Genomic DNA, 25,470 nt, shown 5'->3' with positions numbered 1-25,470 from the left:
ATGAAGCCCGCGTTGTCCCCACTGGAGGCCGCATCCATCCTGGCTGGTCTTCCTTCCGGGTCTGCGGACTCCGGCTGTGCTACTGACCAGAGCCACATGACATCACCAGGTACCGCACTGGGCTCTGAAGAAATGGCACGGGCGGCCGTTCCTTCAAGAGCGCATGCGTTGATGACGCCATCGGCTGCATGCAATGTAAATATCTCCTAAACGGTGAAAGTTTAGAGGATATTTACAGTACCTATAGGTAAGCCTTATCATAGGCTTACCTATAGGTACAAACAGTACTTAGGGGTTTACAACCACTGTAAAGTAACGCAGTGCCATATCACAAACAATGGCCTGGTCATTAAGGGGGTAAAACCTTCCGGTCTTTAAGTGGTTAAAAGACTTTACAGGTTACCATTTTGGTTTTTTTTTTTTTTGCATGATGTTACTGGGTAAGGAGATATGAAGTATAAAAAATGGCACCACTATCACCAAACTCAAACAATTCTTGGACCTTTGTGGTGCAACTACAGATCTCTTTAAAGCTTCTAAAAAGTTTTCATTAAAAGTTTATAAAAATTACATAAAAAATCTGAAAATGGCTTCATTAGGAGGAGTGTTACCAAAAAATAGTACACAGAACATATATATTGACTTGTATATTGTTCTTAATATACAGACATACCCCTCCCCCTTTTTTACCTTCTCTATCTCTGCGATAAAGGGAATACCCCTGAATGGTTGCCATCCAGTCATGAGAGCTGTCAAACCAAGTCTCAGTTATCCCCACAAAATCTAAGTCCTCCTCAAACATCAGCAGCTCCAGCTCTCCCAGCTTGTTAGCCCGGCTTCTGGCATTGGTATACAAGCCTCGTAGTTTTACTCACATGTGTGGTATGATTGGCGTTTACGTATGTTCGCATGCGTTAACCTTTGTGTGCTAGTACGGTGGGACGGGGGTGCTTTAAAAAAAAATTTTATATTTTAATATTTATTTTCTTAGATTTTATTTTTTTTCACGGTCTCTTTAGAAAATGTTTTTTTTATCCCTTTTATTGCTGATGCTGACATAAGGAATGTAAACATCCCTTGTGACAACAATCAGCAGTGACAGTTCCTATTTACTGAGACATCTGGGGTCTTTTATACCCCAAATGTCTCGTCTGCCCTTAACTGCATCGGATCAGACCAAAATCGGTCTGATCTGATGCTTTTACTAACCAACAATAGCCGATAAACAGAAGACATAAACCGGAAGTGACTAAATACTTGTCTCTCTTCCGGTTTCTAATACCATAGAGATGATCAGGTAAGTTCCGGTCCCCGATCCCCTCTATGGTAAGCTGTTTGAACCACCGGCTTCAGTGCCGGGCTCCCAATCGGGAAGGGAGAGCCCAGGGAGGCACCAGAGGGCGGCAGAGAAGGGGTCGGTCTGTAAAAGCAATCTAGTGGCTAATTAGCAACTAGGGTGTATTTTACATCAAAGAGAATCGCTAGCAATAAAAAAAAACAATATTGCAATGATGCCTGTAACTGCAGGCATCATCCCTGTATAACCGTTAAAAGTCCAGGACGTCATATGATGTCCTACGTGGGGGGAGTGGTTAAGAGTTTTTTGGTGGTTAAGGAGTCTTGGGTGTTTTTTTTTTTTTTTTGGCTTATCCCCTCCTGGATGTGTATTGTTCTACCTTTTGGTTGTTGCCATAATGCACAGATCCAACACTTGCCACCCTCCGATGATTTAAGTATTAAGATTCTTCTTTTTTGGCAAGGAGTTTTTTTAAAGTTTTTTTGAGCGACCGGTTTGCTTTTTAAATTGCTATGACACTAGCACTAATAAGCATCAGAAATGCACCAGGTCTAGAGAACAAGAGCGGTGCATTCAGATAGTGTATGTGAAACTTTAAATACACAAGCTATATAGATTGACTATTAAGTTTCCAGTTTAAGCTGATGATAGGATACAAAGAAACACATAAAGGTGGTAACAGGTCATTGATTTCCAGTATGTTAGTTCACAATGGTGGAATTGGCCCTAGGTATGGGACAAATAGTGCGGAATAAAAGGAACTGTATTTTCTGCCTGCATTGTGAGCTCTACTTTCCTATGACACATGCTTTGTCCTAACAATTTTTTTTTTTCACTACACCCAAGGCCTGAGATTCAAACAATTATTGGGCAGGTTGAATGTACGAAGTTGATCGATCACTAGCAATAATCTCCTCTTCTCCTGGTGGGGACAGCTTTCCTCATTCGCTAACGCTTCCCTGTCAGCGCTGTCTGTATTGATAGGGGAATCGTGCAAATTTCTGCAATCGTGCAACCGGTGGTCTAAGGTCGGCCTAAGGCTGCATCTCTGCCTAACATAAGCTCTCTGGTTATTCTACAACATAATTTACCTCCTGCCATTTCTGACCGTGTAAACGCGTTTAATGCATTGTGTTTCAGGCGCATTACCAATAAAACTCTATAGAAAATGCATTTTGATGAAGATGCACTGGGATTTTTTTTTTCTTTACGTGCTGCACCTAAAACACACAAATTGCACAGGTGAGAATGGGACCGTAAAAATCTTTTTCTGTGTATAGCAGGACTAGCTACCAGAGTAGGGCTGCAAGAACAACAGATATTGCCTGTGCTCCAGCTTAGCCCTGCTAGTTAGAAAATACTTCTATTTCTTCTTTAACTGAACTATACCTTATTATTTTGGAGCTGTTTCTGGAACCTAAAAAGGTTAAATGGACATTTAAAATATTTAAAATGACCTGGAAAATATTTTAACTGAGATATAACTACTGTACCACAAGTCAAAAAAGACCAGCTGTCTCAGCCCCTTTTTAAGCTGCACGTTGCCAGTCCTGGTCTTAAATTTCTGGTAGACTAAGCAAAAAGTGTTTGTGGTTTTCAAAGCTGTTCAGCTATTTGAAAATGTGGGGAAATGTGAAACAAAAGAAAAGAACATAAGCCCTTTCTTGATCTCAACATTGGATGCCAAATTGGCACATTTGTTGGCTAATATATTGATTAATAGTTGCGTTTCGGACTTCTCCCCAGACACTTTCAGGTTCATTTTTATTTAAAGATTTCATAAAGCTTGGTGAATTGGCAATTGTAAAACATTAGATTAAAGAAAGGAAAAGGAATACCAGTAATGAAAAATAAATGGAAAAAAATGTATTGCCCCCCCCCATCTATACCAGGCACTTGCTTCCAAGCATGCAGGTCAGGAAAGGAGGGGGACAAGCGAGTGCACCTCTCTGCCTCCCACCCCAAAGCACCTTGTCCTCATGTTGATGGGGACAAGGGCCTCTTTCCCCACAACCCTGGTCAGTGGTTGTGGGCATCTACGGGTGGGGGGCTTATCGGAATCTGGAAGGCCCCTAGATCCTGCCCCCCATGTGAATGAGCATCGGGTACATAGTACCCCTACTCATTCACCTAAAAAACTATAGTGTAATAAATGACAGTAGGCAGTTTTTGACAATGTCTTTATTAAAAAAAAAATGGTTCCCTGGTGTAGATCCATCGTCGATTACGACCCCACCGCCGACCCAAAAAAACAAACCTCCGGTCCTCACAAAAGCTCCTGCCATCTGATAACTCTTAAATAACTTGGGTGGGACCACCCGTTGACATCACTGGGTGTCCCCCTCCTCCTTGTGACATCACCGACCTTGCATGCCCTCGGTCGATGATGTCACAAGGGGGGCGGGGTGAGGCCTCTTTAAGGGAGTGTGGCCTGGTTATGGTTCTGGGATGCTCGCTCGTTTCCTGACCTGTCGGTTTGCATGCTTGAATAAGGGTCTGGTATAGATTTTTGAGGGGACCCCACGCCATATTTTTTTTTTTTTTTTTTATCATTTTTTCGCAGGTTTAACTGACTCAAAGCATTTGGAAATTATAAGAAAGTGTAGAAACCAAATGAAACTAAACACATTTTTCTGTTCTGTACATGCCTAGCGATTTTGTAGAGTACAACCAAAGCGATCACATTGGTCAAAGCTAAAGTCCTAACAAAGTCACACTTATCCAAATTCCCGTCAAGTCTCACTGTAAAGCTGCAATAGAAATCACATGATTTATAAGTTGCACAAGTGTGAATGGACACCTAGAGCTCTTAATTGAGACAAATGCACCCTGTATGAAGGTATGCTTTGTTCAGATTTTCATTTCTGAGGTTTGCTAGCACTTTTAAATTAGAATTATAGGAAAACTTTTTTTCTCTTACGTCCTCCGACAGTCGCCGCCTCCTCTAAGTCATCACTATTGGGTATTGTCCACCTATCCGTAGGAATAGCTAGGCATATAGACTTAGTCAAAAGACAAAAGGCATTAGCATATACACACCCACGGGGGCTGTCCCATCTGGTCAATACCCCCCCTGCATCACCACTCCCAACACAGTTTTAGTTTGCCTAGCTTAGGAATAGTCAGGCTACCTTGTGCTGGGGCTTCAGTCTCAGCCTTCCTAAATCTTTTATTTGATTTTCTTTTAAATGTCAGTTTTTTTTTTCTCACTTTACTAGCTGTTTATTTTACCAGCTCTAGTGTTAGTCTATTCTTCGGATGAAGATGGATCATGCGGTGCTGGGATTCGGACTGGCCGCCCTGGTTCTCCAGGGCACAGAGGGTCAGATGGACCCCCAGCCCGCCATCGAGCGTTCAGCTATGGTTCGCCCTGGCATTAAGAACAACCCATCCTTGTTCGCTGCAGGGATGCAGCCGTGAGGTGGCTACCTCACAGGACTTGTCTGCGATACTGCAGCGTCATGTCCCTGGCTCACGGCACTCCCTGACAGATGAGGACAGAGGTTTATCCGTGCATAGAGGCTCCCCCACGCCATTGGGTACAGGTAAGTACTTTCTGTGTGGGGCCTCTGCCTGGGGTGGCAGTCTGTGTTGCTGTGTGTCCCCATGTCTGTGCCTGTGTGACTCCCTGTGCGATCCCTGCGGGGTTCGCTGTGTGCAGATCTCTGTTTGCCGGGGGTCCCTGTCCCAGTGTCACCTTAGGTGCATGTTTGGGGGTACAGACTTGTGTGTTGTGCGGCGACCGCTGCGGGGGAAAAATCGCGTGGTCCGCCATGTTTTTTACTATGCACGAGCGTATAGCCCCTCTGGGGCGAGTATACAGCTCATTTTGGCGGCATCTGCCGCCATTTTGTGGGCGGTGGAACGATCGGTTCGGCCGCATGTCGGCGGCCATCTTGGTGTAGCCTCCTATGCATCCCTATGGGGCAGCCATTTTCCCTGGGGTCTGGCTTATGGCCAGCCCCCTCCAGCAGCATTTCCTCTTCCTCTCAGACAGCACAGGCACAGGTAGCAACGATCTGCGGGCTCTGCAGTGTATCTCTCTGTCTTCTTCTGCATACTGCTTCTGGCTCAGTTTCTTTTCTCCTTTTGGGGGTCTTCATAGCTGTGACAGTAGCGGTGGGCTGCGCACTCCGCAGCGCTATTTAAAGGGACAGTACACTACTTTTTCGCACTGTAGTTTTTTATTATCTTGAGCCATGGATTCTCAGGAAAGCAAGTTTCCTCCAGCTTTAGTGGGGGGCCCCAGTTCTCCTGTGGCCCCGCTGCGACCTGATCTGGCTGCTGTGGTTGCGACTTTGGTGGCAAATATGGAAATGCTGATGTCTGAACGGGCTGCGAGAAAACGGCCAAGGCTGTCTCTCTCTTCTGATTCAGATGGGGATATGGATGCTGCTGCAAGCGTGCCCTTTTCAGGGTCCCGCTCATCCTTGGACCCCCCAGGGGTCTGAGAGGGAGGCTGAGGTGGAGGGTGTTGATACATCCTCCCCAGGGTCACCCGAAGAACGGGCGACCATGGATGAGTTGATTGTTTCTGTTAAGGAAACCTTACATTTAGAGGATGAGCCCTGTCCTCCGGGCGTTGTGTCCTCATTTGGGACGCACAGGACCCGCAAGTCTGCGCAGGTTTTTCCCTCCCCAGCGGAATTCCATTACACTGTTAACCACTTAAGCCCCGGAGGATTTGGCTGCTAAACGACCAGGGGGTATTTTGCGATTCGGCACTGCGTGACTTTAACGGACAATTGCGCGGTCGTGCGACGCTGTACCTAAACGAATTTGACGTCCTTTTTTTCCCACAAACAGAGCTTTCTTTTGATGGTATTTGATCACCTGTGCGATTTTTTGATCACGCGCTATAAACAAGAAAAGAGCGTCAATTTTGCAAAAATAGCAATATTTTTCACATATTTTTATATGAAATTCCACAAAAAAAAATGTAAAAATCAAAATTTTTTAACATTTTCGGCCAATTTGTTTTATGCTACCTATGTTTGGTAAAAAAAATCGCAAAAAGCGTATTTTTATTGGTTTGCGCAAAAGTTATCGCGTTTACTAACAAAGGGAAAGATTTATGTCATTTTTGTTGTTTTTTTTTAACGCGTAATGGCGGCGATCTGCGATTTTTTTTTTTGCGGTACAGCGACATTGCGGCGGACAGATCGGACCCTTGACTGAAATTTTTGACACTTTTGGGGTTACCAGTGACATTTCTACAGTAATCAGTGCTATACATATGCACTGTTACTGTAAAAATACACTGGCAGTGAAGGGGTTAACTTTTTTTTGAAAGGGAGGGGCCATGTGTGTCCCTAGGGGCGTGCTTTCTACTGTAATTGGCTGTGGCTTCAGATGTATGAGGAGTGATCAACGGTTCTACATAGTAGAACCGTATGATCATCCTTCATACACAGGGGAGAATGACAGGCAGCTTGTTTACACAAGCCGCCTGACTTTCTCCCTCTCCCCCGCCGATCGCAAAGGCCGGCGGACAGATTCTTTCCCTCCAATCTCCAGCTGCTTCTGGGGCGTCTGCAGGACTTGCATCAAGCGGTGCAGGACATGCTTGCTCAGGGGGTGATTGTCCCGGTGCCTCATCGGGACAGGTTTCGGGGGTTTTATTCGAATCTGTTCACTGTGCCCAGGAAGGAGGGCAAAGTGCGTCCTATTCTGGACCTAAAAGCGCTGAACCGCTTCGTGCGTGTTCGGAAGTTTCAAATGGAGTCTCTCCGTTCGGTTGTGGCCTCCTTGAGTCCAGGAGAATTCCTGGCTTCGATCTGAAGGATGCGTACCTGCACATCCCCATTTTCGAGGGTCATCAGCGGTACCTTCGGTTCGCTATCGCGGAGGACCACTACCAGTTTGTGGCGTTACCGTTCGGTCTCGCTTCAGCACCCAGGGTATTTACCAAGGTGTTGGCACCGGTTCTGGGCCTGCTGCGGGCCCAGGGCATTGCGGTCCTGGGGTATCTGGACGATCTGCTTCTGAGATCGCGTGCCAGTCAGGACCTTCTGCGTGATCTGTCCATCACGGTACAGACGCTCCAGGAGTTCGGGTGGACCATCAACGTTCAAAAATCAGCGTTGTCTCCGTCGATTCGCCTTCCCTATCTGGGAATGGTTCTGGACTCTGCTCAGGCAAAGGTATTCTTGCCGGAGGACAAGCTCCGGACTTTGCGTGACGAAATCCGATCCCTCAGGGACAACCCGTCCTCGTCACTCAGGGCCTGCATGCGGGGCCTGGGTTTGATGGTGTCGGCCTTCGAGGCAATTCCCTTTGCCCAGTTCCACACAAGGGCACTCCAGACGGAGATCCTGGCCAGGTGGGACAGACTTCCTCAGTCCTTGGATCTGGAGGTCTCCTTGAGTCGCCCGACCAGATTGGCTCTTCTGTGGTGGATCCAGTCCCCGTCGGTGGCGGAAGGCAAGTCCTTCCGCCCGTTGGAGTGGACAGTGGTTACCACGGATGCCAGCATGTCGGGCTGGGGTGGAGTCCTGGGCACTTTGTCTACCCAGGGCACTTGGTCGGAGGAGGAATCCTCCCTCCCGATAAATGTGCTGGAACTACGAGCGATAAAACTCTGTCTCTTCCAGTGGTCGGACCGTCTCCAGGGCCTGCCTGTTCGCGTGCAGACGGACAATGCCACCGCAGTGGCTTACATCAACCACCAGGGGGGCACCAGGAATGCTCGAGCGGCCCGGGAGGTGACCGACATCCTGTCTTGGGCCGAGACTCATGTCTCGGCGATTTCGGCGGTCCACATTCCGGGTGTGGAGAATTGGCAGGCAGACTATCTGAGCCGCCAGACCCTGGACCAGGGGGAATGGTCCTTACACCCGGAGGTCTTTCAGATGCTGTGTGCGAAGTGGGGATCCCCAGACGTGGATCTGTTCGCATCCCGGCTAAAGCGAAAGGTGGAAAGGTTCGTGGCAAGAATTCGCGACCCGTTGGCGGACGCCTCGGATGCGTTGGTGGCCCCTTGGCATCAGTATCGTCTGATGTACGCCTTTCCTCCGATTCAGTTACTATACCGGTTCCTTCGCAGATTGGTCTCGGAACCGCACATGGTGATTCTGGTGGCGCCGGACTGGCCTCGCCGGTCTTGGTACGCCGACGTTGTTCACCTAGCAGCGGCGCCTCCGTGGCGTCTGCCTCTGCGGGAAGATCTCCTGTCTCAGGGTCCGATCTTCCATCCTGCTTTACAGTCGCTGGCTTTAACGGCCTGGCTGTTGAGACCCAGGTCTTGAAGGACAAGGGTCTATCTTCTGAGGTTATCCCTACCCTGATCAAGGCTAGGAAATCTTCCTCTGGTAAGATCTATTACCGTACCTGGAAAGCCTACTTCACCTGGTGTGAGTCAAGGGGGTTTTCCCCTCGTTCTTACTCAGTGTCGAGAATCTTGGCTTTCCTCCAGTCTGGAGTGGATCAGCGCCTGGCGCTGACCACTATAAAGGGCCAGGTGTCAGCACCGGCGGTCCTTTTCCAACGCCCTGTGGCGTCTCATTCCTTGGTACGCACATTCATTCAAGGTGTGCGACATTTGGCTCCTCCTAGGAAGGAGCCTTTACCTCCATGGGACTTGAACTTGGTCCTGTCCGCGTTGCAGCGTGCTCCTTTTGAAAATATCAGGGAGATATCGTTGCCTCTGCTGTCGAAAAAGGTTGCTTTTTTGTGGCGACCACTTCGGCTCGCAGAGTGTCGGAGCTGGCGGCGTTGTCTTGCCGCTCCCCTTACTTGATAATTCACAAGGATAAGGTGGTGTTGAGAACACCCCCGTCCTTTCTTCCCAAGGTGATCACTGAGTTCCACCTTAATGAGGAAATTGTCTTGCCTTCGCTTTGTACAAAGCCTAAGCATCCAAAGGCGATTGCTTTGCATTCCTTGGATGTTGTCAGGGCGATCAAGGTTTACCTGAAGTCTACGGAATCCTTTCGGAAGGCGGACTCTCTCTTTGTCCTTCCTGAGGGGCCTCGGAAGGGCATGGCTGCATCGGCAGCGACTATTGCCAAGACAGACCATTGAGCAGGCCTATGCCTTGAAGGAACGAGTTCCGCCCTTCCCTGTTAAGGCGCACTCTACCAGGTCTTTGAGTACTTCCTGGGCCTGTTGGCATCTGGCCTCGGTGACCCAGGTGTGCAAGGCGGCGACTTGGTCGTCAGTGCACACTTTTTCCAAGTTCTACAAAGTAGACGTTCTGGCATCAGCTGATGCTTCTTTTGTTCTCAGTGCGGCTGTGCCATGATGGACCCTTGCATTTTTTTCTCTGGGTCCCTGGCTGTTGGCATTTGCTTTCCTGGGCTGTTGCTCCTGTTGAGCATTGTTTTTTTCTGCTGCCAAGTTGGTTCTTACGGTGCATGTAAGATTCCTTTCTCTGATGTGGGTACTGCGTTGCCTTTTCTACGGTTGCGTCTCCCACCCCTCATGTCTATACTGCTTTGGGACATCCCAATAGTGATGACTTGGAGGAGGCGGCGACTGTCGGAGGACGTAAGAGAAAACGGAATTTTTGTAAAATCTTACCTGTAAAATTCCTTTCTCGGAGTCCTCCGACAGTCGCCGCCCCCGCCCCTCTTTTGGGGTTCTTATTACCTACTGCTATGCTACCAAACTGAGTTGGGAGTGGTGATGCAGGGGGGGGGTATTGACCAGATGGGACAGCCCCCGTGGGTGTGTATATGCTAATGCCTTTTGTCTTTTGACTAAGTCTATATGCCTAGCTATTCCTACGGATAGGTGGACAATACTCAATAGTGATGACTTAGTGATACAAGATGTTGTGCTATCAGTATGTTTTCTCAGACTTTTCATGACTGGGCGTACTTGAAGCGCACTGAGATATTCATGCACTCATTGATATTGTTACATGGCTATTTGCCGCATTTAATGTCGGATTGTATGGTCTATGTTCTGCTTTTCTTTGTTTTCTTGAAAAAATTTTCAATAAACAGAAATTAAACAAAAAATAGTGATGACTTAGAGGAGGCGGCGACTGTCGGAGGACTCAGAGAAAGGAATTTTACAGGTAAGATTTTACAAAAATTCCGTTATTTTGGGTAGCGTAAGTCTGTGCCCCATCGGGTAGATTTCCCTTCACTTCCTGTCACATAGCCAAAACAGGAAGCGAGAGGGAATCTCAGCAAATGAAGGGAATTCCTTGGGGACCCCCAGGTCACCAGAACTAGTGTCCCCATTGGAAGATTTCCTCTCTATTACTTTTCTGTGGACAACTAAAAATGTGGGATTTTCTTTTATTTTCGCTTTTAATGATAATGGTAACGAGAACAAATAGAGAATAAATCTCCCTAATGGGGGGGCACAGACAGCAATAAAAAATTACAGGTGTTCTAATCTCTCTCCACTCTATTCAAAAATAAAGAAAAAGTTTTGTTTTTAGTTATACTATAAAGACAAAAACTAGCATTTAACTTGAAAACAAAAACATATTCTGGTGAATAGTGAAGTTTTGAACTCCTCAGCTAACAATGAAAATGAATATGCTTTATAAATGAGGCAAATACATTGTTAGTGCATGATGGATAACTTGTTAGTGCATGATGGATAACTCACATACAAGTCCTTATAACAAAGTAAAATGCAATGACGTTTCTGCCGTATCTTTTTCATCTAAGTGTTGCTTGTTTGGTCCTAACCTTTTAGAGTGGGATCAATGGTTCAGAGCCAAAAAAACATAATGGCTTAAAATAAATATAAATGCCTCAAAAAATAGTAAGATCAGCTTGTCAGAACAATCCCTCTCTAGTGACTTTCTTGGTTCATGGAACAAGGATGAAAAATAGGTTTGGCACTTGCTAAGAATGAAAGATCAAAGCAGAGGCAGAGCAGATCTTAACACTGGAGATACGTGTTGTACCATTCTGTTTGTTGTACGTCAACAGAACCACCAAGGTGTCTGGAATCACTTTATACCTGGACAGAAAGGATGCAAAAGAAATTTATGTAAACCCATTTTCTCTAATGAGGAGCCTTGTATAAATTGAGGAGACAAAAAGCTCCATTCTCAAAGCTTACACACCTGGATAAGAACCAGAAAGTGACAGTTATTTTAAGCTGAGTCCAATGTGATTTGAAAATTACAGGAACCTGGCTAAAAATAATTCTTATCTTTGATCAGGCTTCATTCATACGGCCGTAAAGTATTTACTGATTTCCTTAAATGTGTGTTCTAGGAGAAAGGTTCCCATGTAATCATCAGTAAGATACGTATGAGTGCATAATCATAATTTATTTTTCCCTTTTATTTAGATTTAATTTACGTGCTTATAAAACGCGTATGAATGCGTTTATATGCCTAAGCGTGTAAAGCTCATGTTCTTGGATGCAGATTATTGGATTCTGTGTTACGGATCTGAATGCAGTTTTTTTTTTTTTTTTTACGCACCTGTGTGCATGGCTCCCTTGAAAACAATGCAGCTGTGTTCAGATCCATTATTGAAAAACACTTGTATTGCGTCTTTTTAAAGCTGTGTGAATGACACCTAAGGCTACCCATGCATTATACAATTCTCTTGTACAATTTTCCTTTAGATTTACCAAAACCATAAAATATGAGGTCAAACCTAAAACACTTTCAATTAGTACCCAATCAGGCAGGCCCTTGTACTACATACTTTAACAAGAAAATTGTATAATGTTTTGCCATATTTAAAGTGGAACTAAAGCCTCCTGTCTGCCGAGAACAGTGCCATCTTAGCCTCTATTTAGATGGTTAGTTGCTGTGTCGCCAGCTGTTTGAGGGTTTGAAAGATTGGTTGAGAGCTGACCTAAGCAAACTAATAACTGGGACCGTTCTCACCAGAGGCCTGCCTTAGTTTTAGTATACACCACACATGAGCTAGATAGACTGTAAATGATAACACTGCAGAAAATAACCTTGGTATGTATAATTAACCTCTTTACGACCGCTATATGCATATATATATATATATATATATATATATATATATAATCTCACAAAAGTGAGTACACCCCTCACATTTTTGTCAATATTTGATTCTAACTTTTCATGTGACAACACTGAGGAAATTACACTTTGCTACAATGTAAAGTAGTGAGTGTACAGCTTGTATAACAGTGTAAATTTGCGGTCCCCTCAAAATAACTAAACGCACAGCCATTAATATCTAAACTACTGGCAACAAAAATGAGTACACCCCTAAGTGAAAATGTCCAAATCTGGCCCAATTAGCCATTTTCCCTCCCCGGTGTCTTGTGACTCGTTGGTGTTACATGGTCTCAGGTGTGAATGGGGAGCAGGTGTGTTAAATTTGCTGTTCTCGCTCTCACTCTCTCATACTGGTCACTGGAAGTTCAACATGACACCTCATGACAAAGAACACTGAGGATCTGAAAAAAAGAATTGTTGCTTCACATAAAGATGGCCTAGGCTATAAGAAGATTGCCAAAACTCTGAAACTGAGCTGCATAACGGTGGCCAAGACTATACAGCGGTTTACTAGGACAGGTTCCACTCAGAACAGGTCTCACCATGGTCGACCAAAGAGGTTGAGTGCACGTGCTCAGCGTCATATCCAGAGGTTGTCTTTGGGAAATAGACATATGAGTGCTGCCAGCATTGCTGAAGAGGTTGAAGGGATCAGGGGTTAGCCTGTCAGTGCTCAGACCATGCGCCGCACACTGCATCAAATTGGTCTGCATGGCTGTCGTCCCAGAAGGAAGCCTCTTCTAAACATGATGAACAAGAAAGCCCGCAAACAGTTTGCTGAAGACAAGCAGACTAAGGACACGGATTACTGGAACCAGGTCCTGTGATCTGATGAGACCAAGATAAACGTATTTGGTTCAGATGGTGTCAAGCATGTGTGGCGGCAACCAGGTGAGGAGTACAAAGACAAGTGGGTCTTGTCTACAGTCAAGCATAAGGTCTGGGGCTGCATGAGTGCTGCAGACACTGGGGAGCTACAGTTCAATGAGGGAACCATGAATGCCAACATGTACTGTGACATACTGAAGCAGAGCATGATCCCCCTCCTTTTGGAGACCAGGCCGCAGAGCAGTATTCCAACTTGATAATGACCCCAAACACACTTCCAAGACGACCACTGCCTTGCTAAAGAAGCTGAGGGTAAAGGTGATGGACTGGCCAAGCATGTCCCCAGACCTAAACTCTATTGAGCATCTGTGGGGCATCCTCAAATGGAAGGCGGAGGAGCGCAAGGTCTCTAATATCCCCCAGCTTCGTGATGTCGTCATGAAGGACTGGAAGAGGACTCCAGTGGCAACCAGTGAAGCTCTGGTGAACTCCATGCCCAAGAGGATTAGGGCAGTGCTGGAAAATAATGGTGGCAAAACAAAATATTGACACTTTGGGCCCAAATTGGACATTGTCACTTAGGGGTGTACTCACTTTTGTTGTGAGCGGTTTAGACATTAATGGCTGTGTGTTGAGTTATTTTGAGGGGACAGCAAATTTACACTGTTATACAAGCTGTACACTCACTACTTTACATTGTAGCAAAATGTCATTTTTCAGTGTTGTTACATGAAAAGATATAATAAAATTATTTACAAAAATGCGAGGGGAGTACTCACTTTTGTGAGATATTGTGTGATATATGTATATGTGTGTATATATATATATATATATGTGTGTGTGTGTGGATTGCTGCAATTTTTGGACTTTTATTTTTGAATATATGATCATGTCCAGGCACAGTTCGCCTGTACAGTATATGTGTTTGTGTGTGTGTTTTTTTAAATTATAAAGAAGCAACCTTATTTGCTCATTCCCTTTCTGCACAGTGATTGCACTTTACTGCTCTTTCTCACAATGCAAGTCTAGGAGTCAGCTTACTGACTGAGAACCATGCACTCCGGCAAGGCTGATATTTTATCTCATCATCTGTTAAAGCTGAACTCCAGGCAATTAACTGTATAGGCAAGGGAAATATAAGAAAGCTTTTTTACTTGCCAAGGATTTGTATTTCCATCCATAAAGTTTTGAGCTTTAGGGTGAATTCACACATTGTGCAAGTCACAGGCATTTTACTACATTGTAAAATGCCTATCACCACAGGACACACAGGAAACGATTGTTTCCTATGTGTCCCATTCACACTGCAACGCAGTACAGAGCTGTGCTAAAATGTGGACATGATGGTGCAAAATATACTAGTATTTCCACGCACCACTGGAAAAAGGTGAATAGGGTAAGGTGCAATCTAATATTAACCACTTGCCGACCGGTCACGTTGACCGTACTGCGGTAAAGTGGTTCGTTATCGTCCAGCGACGTAGTACTACGTCGCTGGACTCCTCCCCCTGTAGGCGGCGCTTGCGCGCCGCCTGAGGCGCGCTCCCGCTGTTTTCAGTCACAGCGGGAGTCGGGCCAGGGGAGGAGCGGCGGCGATCGCCGCTGCTCTTCCCCGATCGTCGGGGAATCTAGTTTGGAGATCTGCCCGCCTGTGTAAACAGAGCGGGCGGATCTCCTATAGGAAAAGAATTAGCCGCACATCCAGGGATTCCAATAGGTTTCAAATACCTTTATTTCCAAAAGTTGCAAATGATGACACCAAAGACACCAGCATGAAGTCTCGTAGACGCGTTTCACACATACATCTTGTGCTTAATCATTACTTAATCAATGATTAAGCACAAGATGTATGTGTGAAACGCGTCTACGAGACTTCATGCTGGTGTCTTTGGTGTCATCATTTGCAACTTTTGGAAATAAAGGTATTTGAAACCTATTGGAATCCCTGGATGTGCGGCTAATTTTTTCCTACAAGTGTTCCCACGGAGGCGGGCCGGGGCCAGCACTCTACTGGATATCCTATCTCCTGGCAATCACCACACACTATACACCTGGAGCAGTGTCTTTCCTTTCTTCAGTATCCGGGCGGATCTCCTAAGTGACAGGGAGTGACAGATTGCAGTGTTCAGCATAGCTGAACATGCGTTCTGTCCCTGACTCACTCAGTCACCTCCCCCCACACACGTTAGTAAGCACCAGGCATACATTAACCCCTCCCTCTCCAATAAAATTAACCCCTTCCTTGCCAGTGTCATTTTTACAGTAACAGTGCATATATATAGCACTGATTACTGCAGTAATGTCACTGGTACCCCCAAAAGTGTCAAAAATGTCAGTCAAGGGTCCGATCTGTCCGTCGCAATCCCGCAAAAAAAATCGCAGATCGCCGCCATTACTCGTTAAAAAAAAACACCAAAAATGACAGAAATCTTTCCCTTAGTTAGTAAACGCAATAACTTTTGCGCAAACCAATCAAAATACGCTTATTAGGATTTTTTTTTTTTACCAAACATAGGTAGCAGAAAACAAATTGGCCAAAAATTTAAAAACATTTTGATTTTTACATTTTTGGGGGGGGGGGGGGGAATTTCATATAAAAAAATGTTAAAAATATTGTTATTTTTTTCAAAATAAACGCTCTTTTTTTGTTTATAGCGCAAAAAGTAAAAATCGCACGGGTGATCAAATACCACCAAAAGAAAGGTCTGTTTGTGGGGAAAAAAGGACGTAAATTTTATTTGGGTACGGCGTTGCACGTCCGCGCAATTGTCAGTTAAAGTCGCACAGCGCCGAATCGCAAAAAGTGGCCTGGACGTAAGACCGCAAAATCCTCCGGTGGTAAAGTGGTTAATGAATAAATAAATATGTGAAGTAGCAGCTGCTGTATAAAAATAGTGAGGTAGTTGTGAGGGATTGGTCTATCCGACCAAATACAGCGCTTGCTTGGTGTTAAATCTAAACCAACACTCAAGTGATTATAAAGTGCAATAGTGTTAAATAGTGTTAAATACAATTTATAGTATTGGTAAAAGTAAATATAAGAAAGCTAAATAATTTTCGGATCAAAATCAATTCCTGTGGATAAAAACGTGCATAAATCTTGAAAAAATAAAATAAATAAATAGTATAAGTAGTGATGGTGATAATAAATATAAAATATAATTGATGTCCTTTAAAAATAATTGTCCAAAGTTCATACAAAGTGCTCCAGTTCAAACTTGATAATTAAAATCTCCGTTATTCCTTGTCCCAAATAGGTAATATGGTTGGGTCACTTACCAAATGATGTAGGTACTGAATGCCGTACGGCACCAGAACCAATCAGGCTTAGTAAGCCCCCTGGGCTCAACGGATCTCCTCGAGATGTTATCCCATGGGCTTGCAACAGTCCCTCAGGTTTCCGTATTATACGATCCGGAGCTCTGAAGACGTCACTGGAAGTGACGAAATGCGTTAGCTTGGAACGCATAGCGTGGGTACGTTACGCTGTTTGGACCGCAAGCCGGAAGCTAGTTCCGAGAGGACGTGCAGCCCGCACCGCACCGCTGACCACCAATGCTAAACGTCTGGAACACTTTTAATGCTTAAAACCCTTATAAGGGTAAATAAAATCACCTTTAATTCAAATACTTCACTATCTCGAGCATTCTTCTCTCTCCCCCATATCGAATCGGATCGTATAATACGGAAGCCTGAGGGACTGTTGCCAGCCCATGGGATAACATCTCGAGGAGATCCGTTGAGCCCAGGGGGCTTACTAAGCCTGATTGGTTCTGGTGCCGTACGGCATTCAGTACCTACATCATTTGGTAAGTGACCCAACCATATTACCTATTTGGGACAAGGAATAACTGATTTTAATTATCAAGTTTGAATTGGAGCACTTTGTATGAACTTTGGACAATTATTTTTAAAGGACATCAATTATATTTTATATTTATTATCACCATCACTACTTATACTATTTATTTATTTTATTTTTTCAAGATTTATGCACGTTTTTATCCACAGGAATTGATTTTGATCCGAAAATTATTTAGCTTTCTTACATTTACTTTTACCAATACTATAAATTGTATTTAACACTATTTAACACTATTTAACACTATTGCACTTTATAATCACTTGAGTGTTGGTTTAGATTTAACACCAAGCAAGCGCTGTATTTGGGCGGATAGACCAATCGCTCACAAATAAAATGTGGACATGCTGAATTTTATCTCAGCACATCGTACAGGATCGTGTGTTACGGTACATGAGTGCAATGCATTATGCTTCTGTACTGTACAGTATAGTGTACTGTACTTTTGCACACTTCAGATAAAGTTAAGTGAGGAAAAAAACAAAAAGGAGATGTGTAGTCCACCAAATCGCACACCACACTGCCCTCTACCACAGTAACAAACCGCTGCCAGACTGGTAAAGCGCTCCAGCAGCGGTCTGTTCTTATGGGAATCAGCCCTCACACAACTGACACTGCAGCCCTTTCTTGCAAGAGACGAGACCTGATTTTTTCTCTATTGCTGTTAAAGAGGAGCTCCAATCTCCCCTCAACGTATTAAAAGTCAGCAGCTGCAGTAGTCAATATTTGTATCTGCTGACTTTAAATTTAGAGGCACTTACCTGTCCAGGGATCCAGCAAAGTCCACACGTGAGCGGATTCTTCAGTCCACTTCAGGTACAGGCGTCGGCATCTCAAGTAATGGAAACCGGCAGTGAGGCCTTGCAGTCTAATATCAGCCGGTTTCCTACTGTGCATGTAAGAGCTGCACTGTGCTTTGTAAATAAACCCACAGTCTTCTGGGACCTGTGACGTGTCCCAGAAAGCTGCAGGTGGGGGGGCAGCAATCTGACCAGAAGCGGGAGCAGATACCTGTCAAAACCAAGTACTCGCTCCCCTCCAAAAAGTGCCAAATGTGGCAGAGGAGGGGGGATGTTTTGAGAGAAGTTCCTCATTCAGTAATACACTTGTCCCTCCCCCCCCTTAAAAAAAAGTGTGACTGGATAGTGATGAGCTCATCTCTCTGTCTGCTCTCTCCTCCTAATAGCATGTACCTTGTTTGCACATCAGAGCTGGAGCACAACAGTCTCCTTTTGCTTTTTTTTTTTTTTTTTCTCGTCCAATCTGAGCTCTGTTGTGCTGGCTAAACTCTAACTCTAACCAAATTTTAGCTTTAAAGTGTTACTAAACCCACAACAATGAAATTAGTCACTATATTCAGTAAAGCATGTTTGTTACACTCACTGTGGAACCTAAGGGGTTAATCCTCTGCACTGTGTGAAAAATCTGTTTGATCCTGTATGCACAGATCCTCCTCTTCTTGCATTGTCCCCATAACCTGTCCAGGTAAACAGTGTTACTGGAGTCAGGCTGCACATGCTCAGTTTGGTGTGTATTGCTAGAGAGTTTATAGCCGTGTATACTTACTAAAATAATTGCATTTCCATGTTCTGTGTGCTGTGGGAGACCAGATATAGTGAATGCAGGGTTTAGTAACACACTAGGCAATTTGGCTTATTTTCCCTAAATCTAATGTGCTGATGCCTACCTTTTTAACACAATAACAAGAAAGAAGAAAAGCAAACATAAAGTTAAAATGTGAAAGTGACAATAAAAAAATACTTAAAACATTCCGGTAATAAGAGTCATTGATCCCAGTCCATCATTGTTTTTGTAAATTTTCTTTGCACGTTTTCGCTTGTATGTTAGGGTGCATAAGCGATCGTGTTCCTAACTCGTCAGATATGAGATTTGTGACTATTAAAAGGTAGACCTGTGCACATCACGCTCGATATTATATTCTATGTATATAACGTGTAATTAACCTTTTGTGTCTTTTGCAGGGTTAAAGCTGCTCAGACTGAACTGGGTCAGCAGATTCTAGCTGATTTTGAGGAAGCATTCCCATCTCAGGGATCAAAGGTATATTGTTTATGTCTAAAATTTTCCTATTTTAGTGGATGTTTATGGATTTTTAGAGAATAAGGATATTTAGTGCTACTTTAACAGAAGCCTTAGGCTGGCCATACACTATACAATTTTCTTATTCAATTTCCTTTAGATTTACCAAAACCATGTAATATAGGGTCAAACCTAAACACTTTCAATTTGTATGCAGTCAGGCAGGCCCTTGCACTACATAGTTTAAGGTAAATCTAAAGGAAATTGAATAAGAAAATTGTATAGTGTATGGCCAGCCTAAGGGAGGAAATTGGCATTCCCCCTATAAACAAGGGGAGAACATACAAATTCAGGTAGTGTCCCTGGTGAGGGTTAAATCTAGACCTTAACAGCACAAAGTAAATGGGCCAACTAATTGGCCACAATGCATGCTAACACATCCAGTAATTATTCTTTAGCAAATGGTGGTCAGAGAATGTAGAATTTATAAATGAAATAGTCAGTATGCTTCCATCAATGGCCAAATTGAATTTGCAAAGATTAAGCACTAGCTGTAACATTATTTAATATAATATTTCTACCTAGCAGACAGCAGATATATGGTGACCAAATGTTTAGTTGTATTTGTTCATCTAAGCCAGGGGCGTCAAACTCAATTTCATCATGGGCCACATCAGCATTATGGTTTCCCTCAAAGGGTCGGTTGTATCTGTAAGACTAGATGTCCATGGCACCCCCCCCCACATCATATGTTAGGAGCCTCCCTACCATCAGAGGTTAGAGTCCCCCATTGTCCTTTACATTATAGTGCACCCTCCCCCCCCCTACCTTGTGGTGCTGCCATTAAGAAGCTAGTGGAGGAGCTGGGAAGCAGAAGGTGGAGGGTCTGGAGGAGGACCAGAGGAGGGCTGGAGTCAGCTGCCAGAGTCAGTTGAATGGCGAAGATGAGGGGGTGCTGCAGCTGCACAGAGAGGTGCAGGATCTGTAGGAGGGGTTCTCTTCTCTCTAATGCTAACTGCTGAGATGGAGGGGCCAGGGACGAGCCTCTCTGCAGCTGCACGGAGAAGTGCAGGTTCTGGTGGAAGAGTTCTGTCCTCCTCTCTGCTGCTGACTACAGAGTCAAGGTGGGGACAGAGACCAGGGGGGTGCTGCAGCTACAAGAGAGCTGTGAAGACCACGGTAAATGGTCTGGCGGGGGTATTCGGCCTGCAGGCCTTGTGTTTGACACATGTGACATCAGCAAACTTTAAGGAAATCTGGCACAGCAATTTACTCTCAAAGGCTAAAATTTCTGTGCATCTGTTATTCTTTATCCAACCCAGTAAGGCTGCTAACATAGTTAAAATTTCACCATGAGTCCAGTTTAATATATAGTTAGATGTTCCAGGAAATTGTATATGTTTGTCAATTAATTTAAATTTACTAAAGTTGTTTTACATCTGTCAACTTGTAATTTATATGTATAGCAGTTCTTTATTACTTATAATAAATAATTCAATTTATTAAACTATTAAAGATGATTTGCACAACTGCGTTTTGTTTACTGTGCTCTGGAATTCCATGTATTACTGAATGTACTTTCATAGTTTGCTGGAAGGAAGCAAATTCTAATGGTCACATATGATGTTTTTAACCAGAGATCTGGAGGACCCAGCAATGTCCTGCGTGATGCCTGCTTGGTAGCTAATGTCCTGGATGTCCGGATTAAGCAAGAAATCATCAAGAAATTCATCAGGCAGCATCTCTCTGAGTACTCGGTGCTATTCCAAGAGAACCAGGATGTAAGAATTATTTAGTATCACTACTTCAATTTGATTGGTATGAGACGCTAGCAGTGCCTGTACAGGAAAGCTCAGACAGGATTAGGGAGAAGCAGTAGATTTAGCCAGTCAGTTGTGCTGCATTGCAAGAAAATGCTGATAGCAAGAGAAAGGAGAGAGATGAGCCCACCAGCCTAATGCTTCTCCATTCAATGTCCAGTAACAAAATAGAGGTGTGTAGCAAACCTATAAGTGTGGATGTACTGCTACAGAGAAAAATAACCAGTCTCTTGCCCTGTCAGACAGGTCTGTGTTGTGGGGCAGAGCCATGTACAGCTTTGGATGGACAGATCTTTTTTTTCTCTAATTACAATCACGCAGCAGGAGTGATCCCCACATTGCACATTGTTGTGTTGATGTGGTATCTGTCAGTCTTTTTTTTTTTTTTTTTGTCAACCCGCTAGTTGAATGAGAAAAAAAACAATGTGTGTACCCTGCTTAAATGTGCATCAGATTTTATTGCCGATCTTGGGAGTAATTGCATCATGGAACAGATGGGTCAGATCAAGAAAATTCACCAACATCAACATTATGTAGTAGTAGACCTAAAATAATCCAAACTGTTTTCAGTATATATCCCTATGCAATACCATTTGTTTTGATCCACAAGTGTTTTCTAATAAATATTTTATCATCTGATTTACCTTTATGAACTCTGGAATATTTCTTAAAATGTATCTAAAGTGTAAACTGTCTTGTTGTTTTTTATTTTCGAGAAAGGATGGGTATTTATTGTAGTTTATGTACCCATTAGGGAAATTCACCCTTTCAATCTTTACTGGTGACCATTATTATTGGGACAGAAAGGAAAATACAACTTTGTTTTATCTGTAATTAGAGCAGAAATAGAGGGGAAACCCAACTGTCACACTTGTTCCTGTTTCTACAAAATAGGAAGCAAAGGGAAATCTCCTTCATGGGACACTGATAGCCAAAAAAAAAAGTTTTGGCTTTACATATACTTAAAATGTTTAGTTGGTATTTATCTTCCATATTCCTGTCTATATGCTGTTTAGATGTTTGTCCTTTTTATGTGTGACAGGTGGCATGGCTTGACAAAATTGACAGGCGTTATGCTTGGATTAAACGTCAGCTAGTGGATTATGAAGAGAAGTATGGCCGCATGTTTCCTGTGGACTGGTGCATGACTGAGCGCATTGCTGTTGAGTTTTGCCATATAACCAGGTAAAATGACAGAGCTCAATAACATTTAGGATATTATTTCACATGTATTCAAGATTTACTATTACTGTACTATTTCTCTCCCCGTGCATATAAATTGCAATGCAAAAGCGATTTGCAGCAGGTTGATGCTGCTTAGCGGGTCAACATCAAGTCAGAAGGATGTCAACAGCAGGACAAATGCACTTGTTTATAAACTATAAATGGTCTCAGAAGTGGCTCAAACTGATCCTAAATGCAAGCAGTATGCACCTAAAAGCAAGCTGCTTTTGCCCATCAGCCAAATCCTTTAATTGCTTTGTGCCAAAAATATATGCTGTATCAAAAATAAAACAATTAGTTCTTCTAGGAGAAAAAAAAGGTAGTTCATTGGCACGGATGAACTGAATTCTGTCATGGCTTTTGATCATTCAAGGGATCTTCTGTATTTTTTTTTTTTTTATATACCTGCGGTGTGTCTCTGGTCTACCTATTGAAGTAGGACACCTTCCTAATCCCATGGGGAGCAAGCACACTCAGGCCTGTCAGACCCCTCTCCTTATGGACAGTCGACGCCAACCACCAATGAATGAAAGGGAACACAAACATAAGTGCAGGTAACACTTGGAAAAAAAAAAAAGTATTTAAGATAAATAAATGCCAGTGCAGTGCAATGGCTAGGTTTTGAGGCCTGGTAACAAAAATTGCCCTGGTCTCGGCCGAAAGGTCTAGCCCATCATGCATAGTGCAGAAAAAGGAAGAGGTGTCATGACCTAGTGCTCATTTTTACAGTGTAGTCCCAAACCCTTAGTGATACTAAGAGCACCCCTAGGTCACCACTCCTGGGCAGCCCATGACACCACAGGTTCTCTGCCTTGCCAGGCTTGAGCCAAAGAAGGCAGCACTGCTCAAATCAGGAGACACTGGGCCCCCGGAACCCTCCATGCCAGGGAAGTACTCCCAACTCACATCTTGCATGGTGCACACACTATATTTGGTTTACTTGCTCATCTGGAATATACCTCAGGACACCCATTATACCAGCAGGATCCCTACAAAACAGCCATCCCAGCCATTGGGCTAGAATGACCTGTGGAGCACCCCAACTGGACACTGATAAGAACAGGCTTTTTTTTTTTTTTTTTTTTATCCGCGGTGGTGCAAAACTACAATGAAAAAACCTGATAAGTGAACCAAAAAAGTGCACGTGGAACATACAAAAAAGTGCACTTAGGGGTGTGTTTTTGTTCACCCCTGAAGGGGTAGGACCTCTACCCTGATCCCCGGGGCACAAGGCTCCTGACAGGGACAAAGGGTTCTAATGGTCTGCCTAGCCAGAAGGCCTGGCAGACCCCATTCTTCTAGGTAGCCGAAGCCACCCCGAATACTAGGTCGAGGGGCTCTCCCGAAGAGAGACCCCCCAGGGACAGGGGAGGAAGGAACCGGAAGGCCATACATCCTCCCCCTATACTTCAGGGCAAGCCCGATGACTCGCACCCTCCATCCGTGAGAAAAAAAAACACACATATTAATGAAAGTGACGAATGTGGGAGATAAATGTGGCCGTGCATGGTGCACTGGCTGGACTGATAAGAACAGGTACTACACTTGATCTTAGCCAGAAGGCTTAGTAGCAATCTTTGGTATGAAGATTCCCAACATTATTTCACGAATCTGTTTCCTCTTGCAATGGCTCACTGACAGTCTCACCCTGCAATTATTTGCTGTACATATTATGGAGAATGTATTGTAGGGAGTATGATACTATTGTTTGGCTTTGCAGTGGCTTTGTCAGTTGATAAAAACCAAGAATTCCCACCGAGGTGTGTGATTACAGTAATTACAAATTAATTCAGATTGCCAGCAACCACATATAAAATATCACTTTTGGATGGAGCTGGCCTTCAGGGATTCCTTTACACTTGTCTTCACAAAAAGGAGTACATTAAACAAAAATCAGAAATGTCAGTAACACTTTGGGCTTTGTGTATTCTAGGCACCTAGTGCCAATGCTAAATACAGAAAGTAGTGGAGGAAGCAGCTTTGTTCTCTTGACCCAGGTTTTCCAAATTAGGTCAGTTAACATATCCTTCAAAATATATAAGTAATAGCATGGGTTTTTAAAGAACTGCATTTCTCAGCACACCAATTGCAAGCAAAGCTGGAAGGTATTTTGACTTGGTGATATATCGAACATACACTGGCCCTTGTATATGAAGCTGCTGCAGGTTCCTACCTGGATGCTCCAGTTCATAGGCTTCTTCCAATATCCAGACATGCATGAAGTTTTTATTTATTACATGTAGCACTGACATTTTATACAGAACTGTACTTAATATTGTACATTTACATCAGTCTCTATTCTCAATAAGCTTACAGTCTAAGGTCCCTAACACACATACAATACTGTACATACACTTGGGCTAAGTTTAGACAAGAGCCAATTTGCCTACCATCATGTCTTTGGAGACTGGGTGGAAACTGGAGTAAATGGAGAAACCCATGCAAGCAGAGAGAACCCACACCTATCAGCATGTCTGAGATATGTGGCTTTGGCATCCATTTTATATACTGTTTATGCATAAGCAGTAGATGTCTGTCATTACATGGCAGTTTCATTACTTTCAGATGCTGAGGAAAAAGTTTACAAAATACTAACGAAAGGGCACTATAGTAGTAACTGCATTCCTCCATCCCAATATCCTCAGATCTACTCATTTACTGCTGCTCCAATTTTTATCATCAATACCGGTCATTGCTCCAGTTCAATCTGTAACCTCTTTGAGATGTACAGTAATACCTTGGTTTGCGAGTAACTTTGTTTACGAGCATTTTGAAAGACGAGCAACATTTTTTAAAAAAATCTGTCTTGATATGCGAGCACCGTCTTGATATACGAGCAGTTTAGTACAGTATAAGCATGCCATCCCCTCTGTTAATGCCCTCTGTTACATACCATTATGTGTCCCTGTACTGAATATAAAGATGCTGATTTCTACAGTTTCAGAGAGTCTCCCGGCGCTTATGTGACTCCTCGTCTCTCTGCTCTCCCTGGCGGACGGGGCCGATCACTCCCGCTGACGTCATCCGGGGAGGAGGGGAGGAGAGAAGCAGAGAGCTGAGGAGTCACACGAGCACCGGAGACGCTCTAATACAGTATAAATCGGCATCTTTTTATATACAGTACAGACAGAGGGACACATGTTATTTAACAGAGGAGATGGCATGCTTATACAGTAATGTACTTTATATATGATAGTAGCATATCTTTATTTATACCATTAAATGGTTGTGGAACGAATCATCTGAGTTTCCATGATTTCTTATGGGAAAATTTGCTTTGATATACGAGTGTTTTTGGATTACAAGCATGCTCCTGGAACGAATTATACTCGCAAACCAAGGTATTACTGTATACTATAATGTATATGACTTTCTGCAATGATTTCAGTCCTCTGTTTATAATTATAAACCTAATTTCCAACTGCATAATGGCACA

General features: G+C 43.7%; 1 protein-coding gene across 1 annotated transcript in view; it reads left to right on the top strand.

The window, feature by feature from the left end:
• VPS53 (VPS53 subunit of GARP complex) overlaps positions 1-25,470 on the top strand; it is a 296,463-nt gene that overhangs the window by 99,138 nt on the left and 171,855 nt on the right. Inside the window, exons 8-10 of the mRNA XM_082246053.1 lie at positions 18,933-19,011; positions 20,628-20,771; positions 21,853-21,995. Of these exons, the coding sequence (XP_082102179.1) occupies positions 18,933-19,011; positions 20,628-20,771; positions 21,853-21,995 (366 nt within the window). The remainder of the gene's footprint in view (positions 1-18,932; positions 19,012-20,627; positions 20,772-21,852; positions 21,996-25,470) is intronic.

This window comes from Pelophylax lessonae (assembly GCF_965119305.1).
Source record: "Pelophylax lessonae genome assembly, chromosome: 2".
Lineage (NCBI taxonomy): Eukaryota > Metazoa > Chordata > Amphibia > Anura > Ranidae > Pelophylax > Pelophylax lessonae.
Note: the sequence above shows the minus strand (reverse complement) of the source record. Positions and strands in the feature narration are given on the sequence as shown.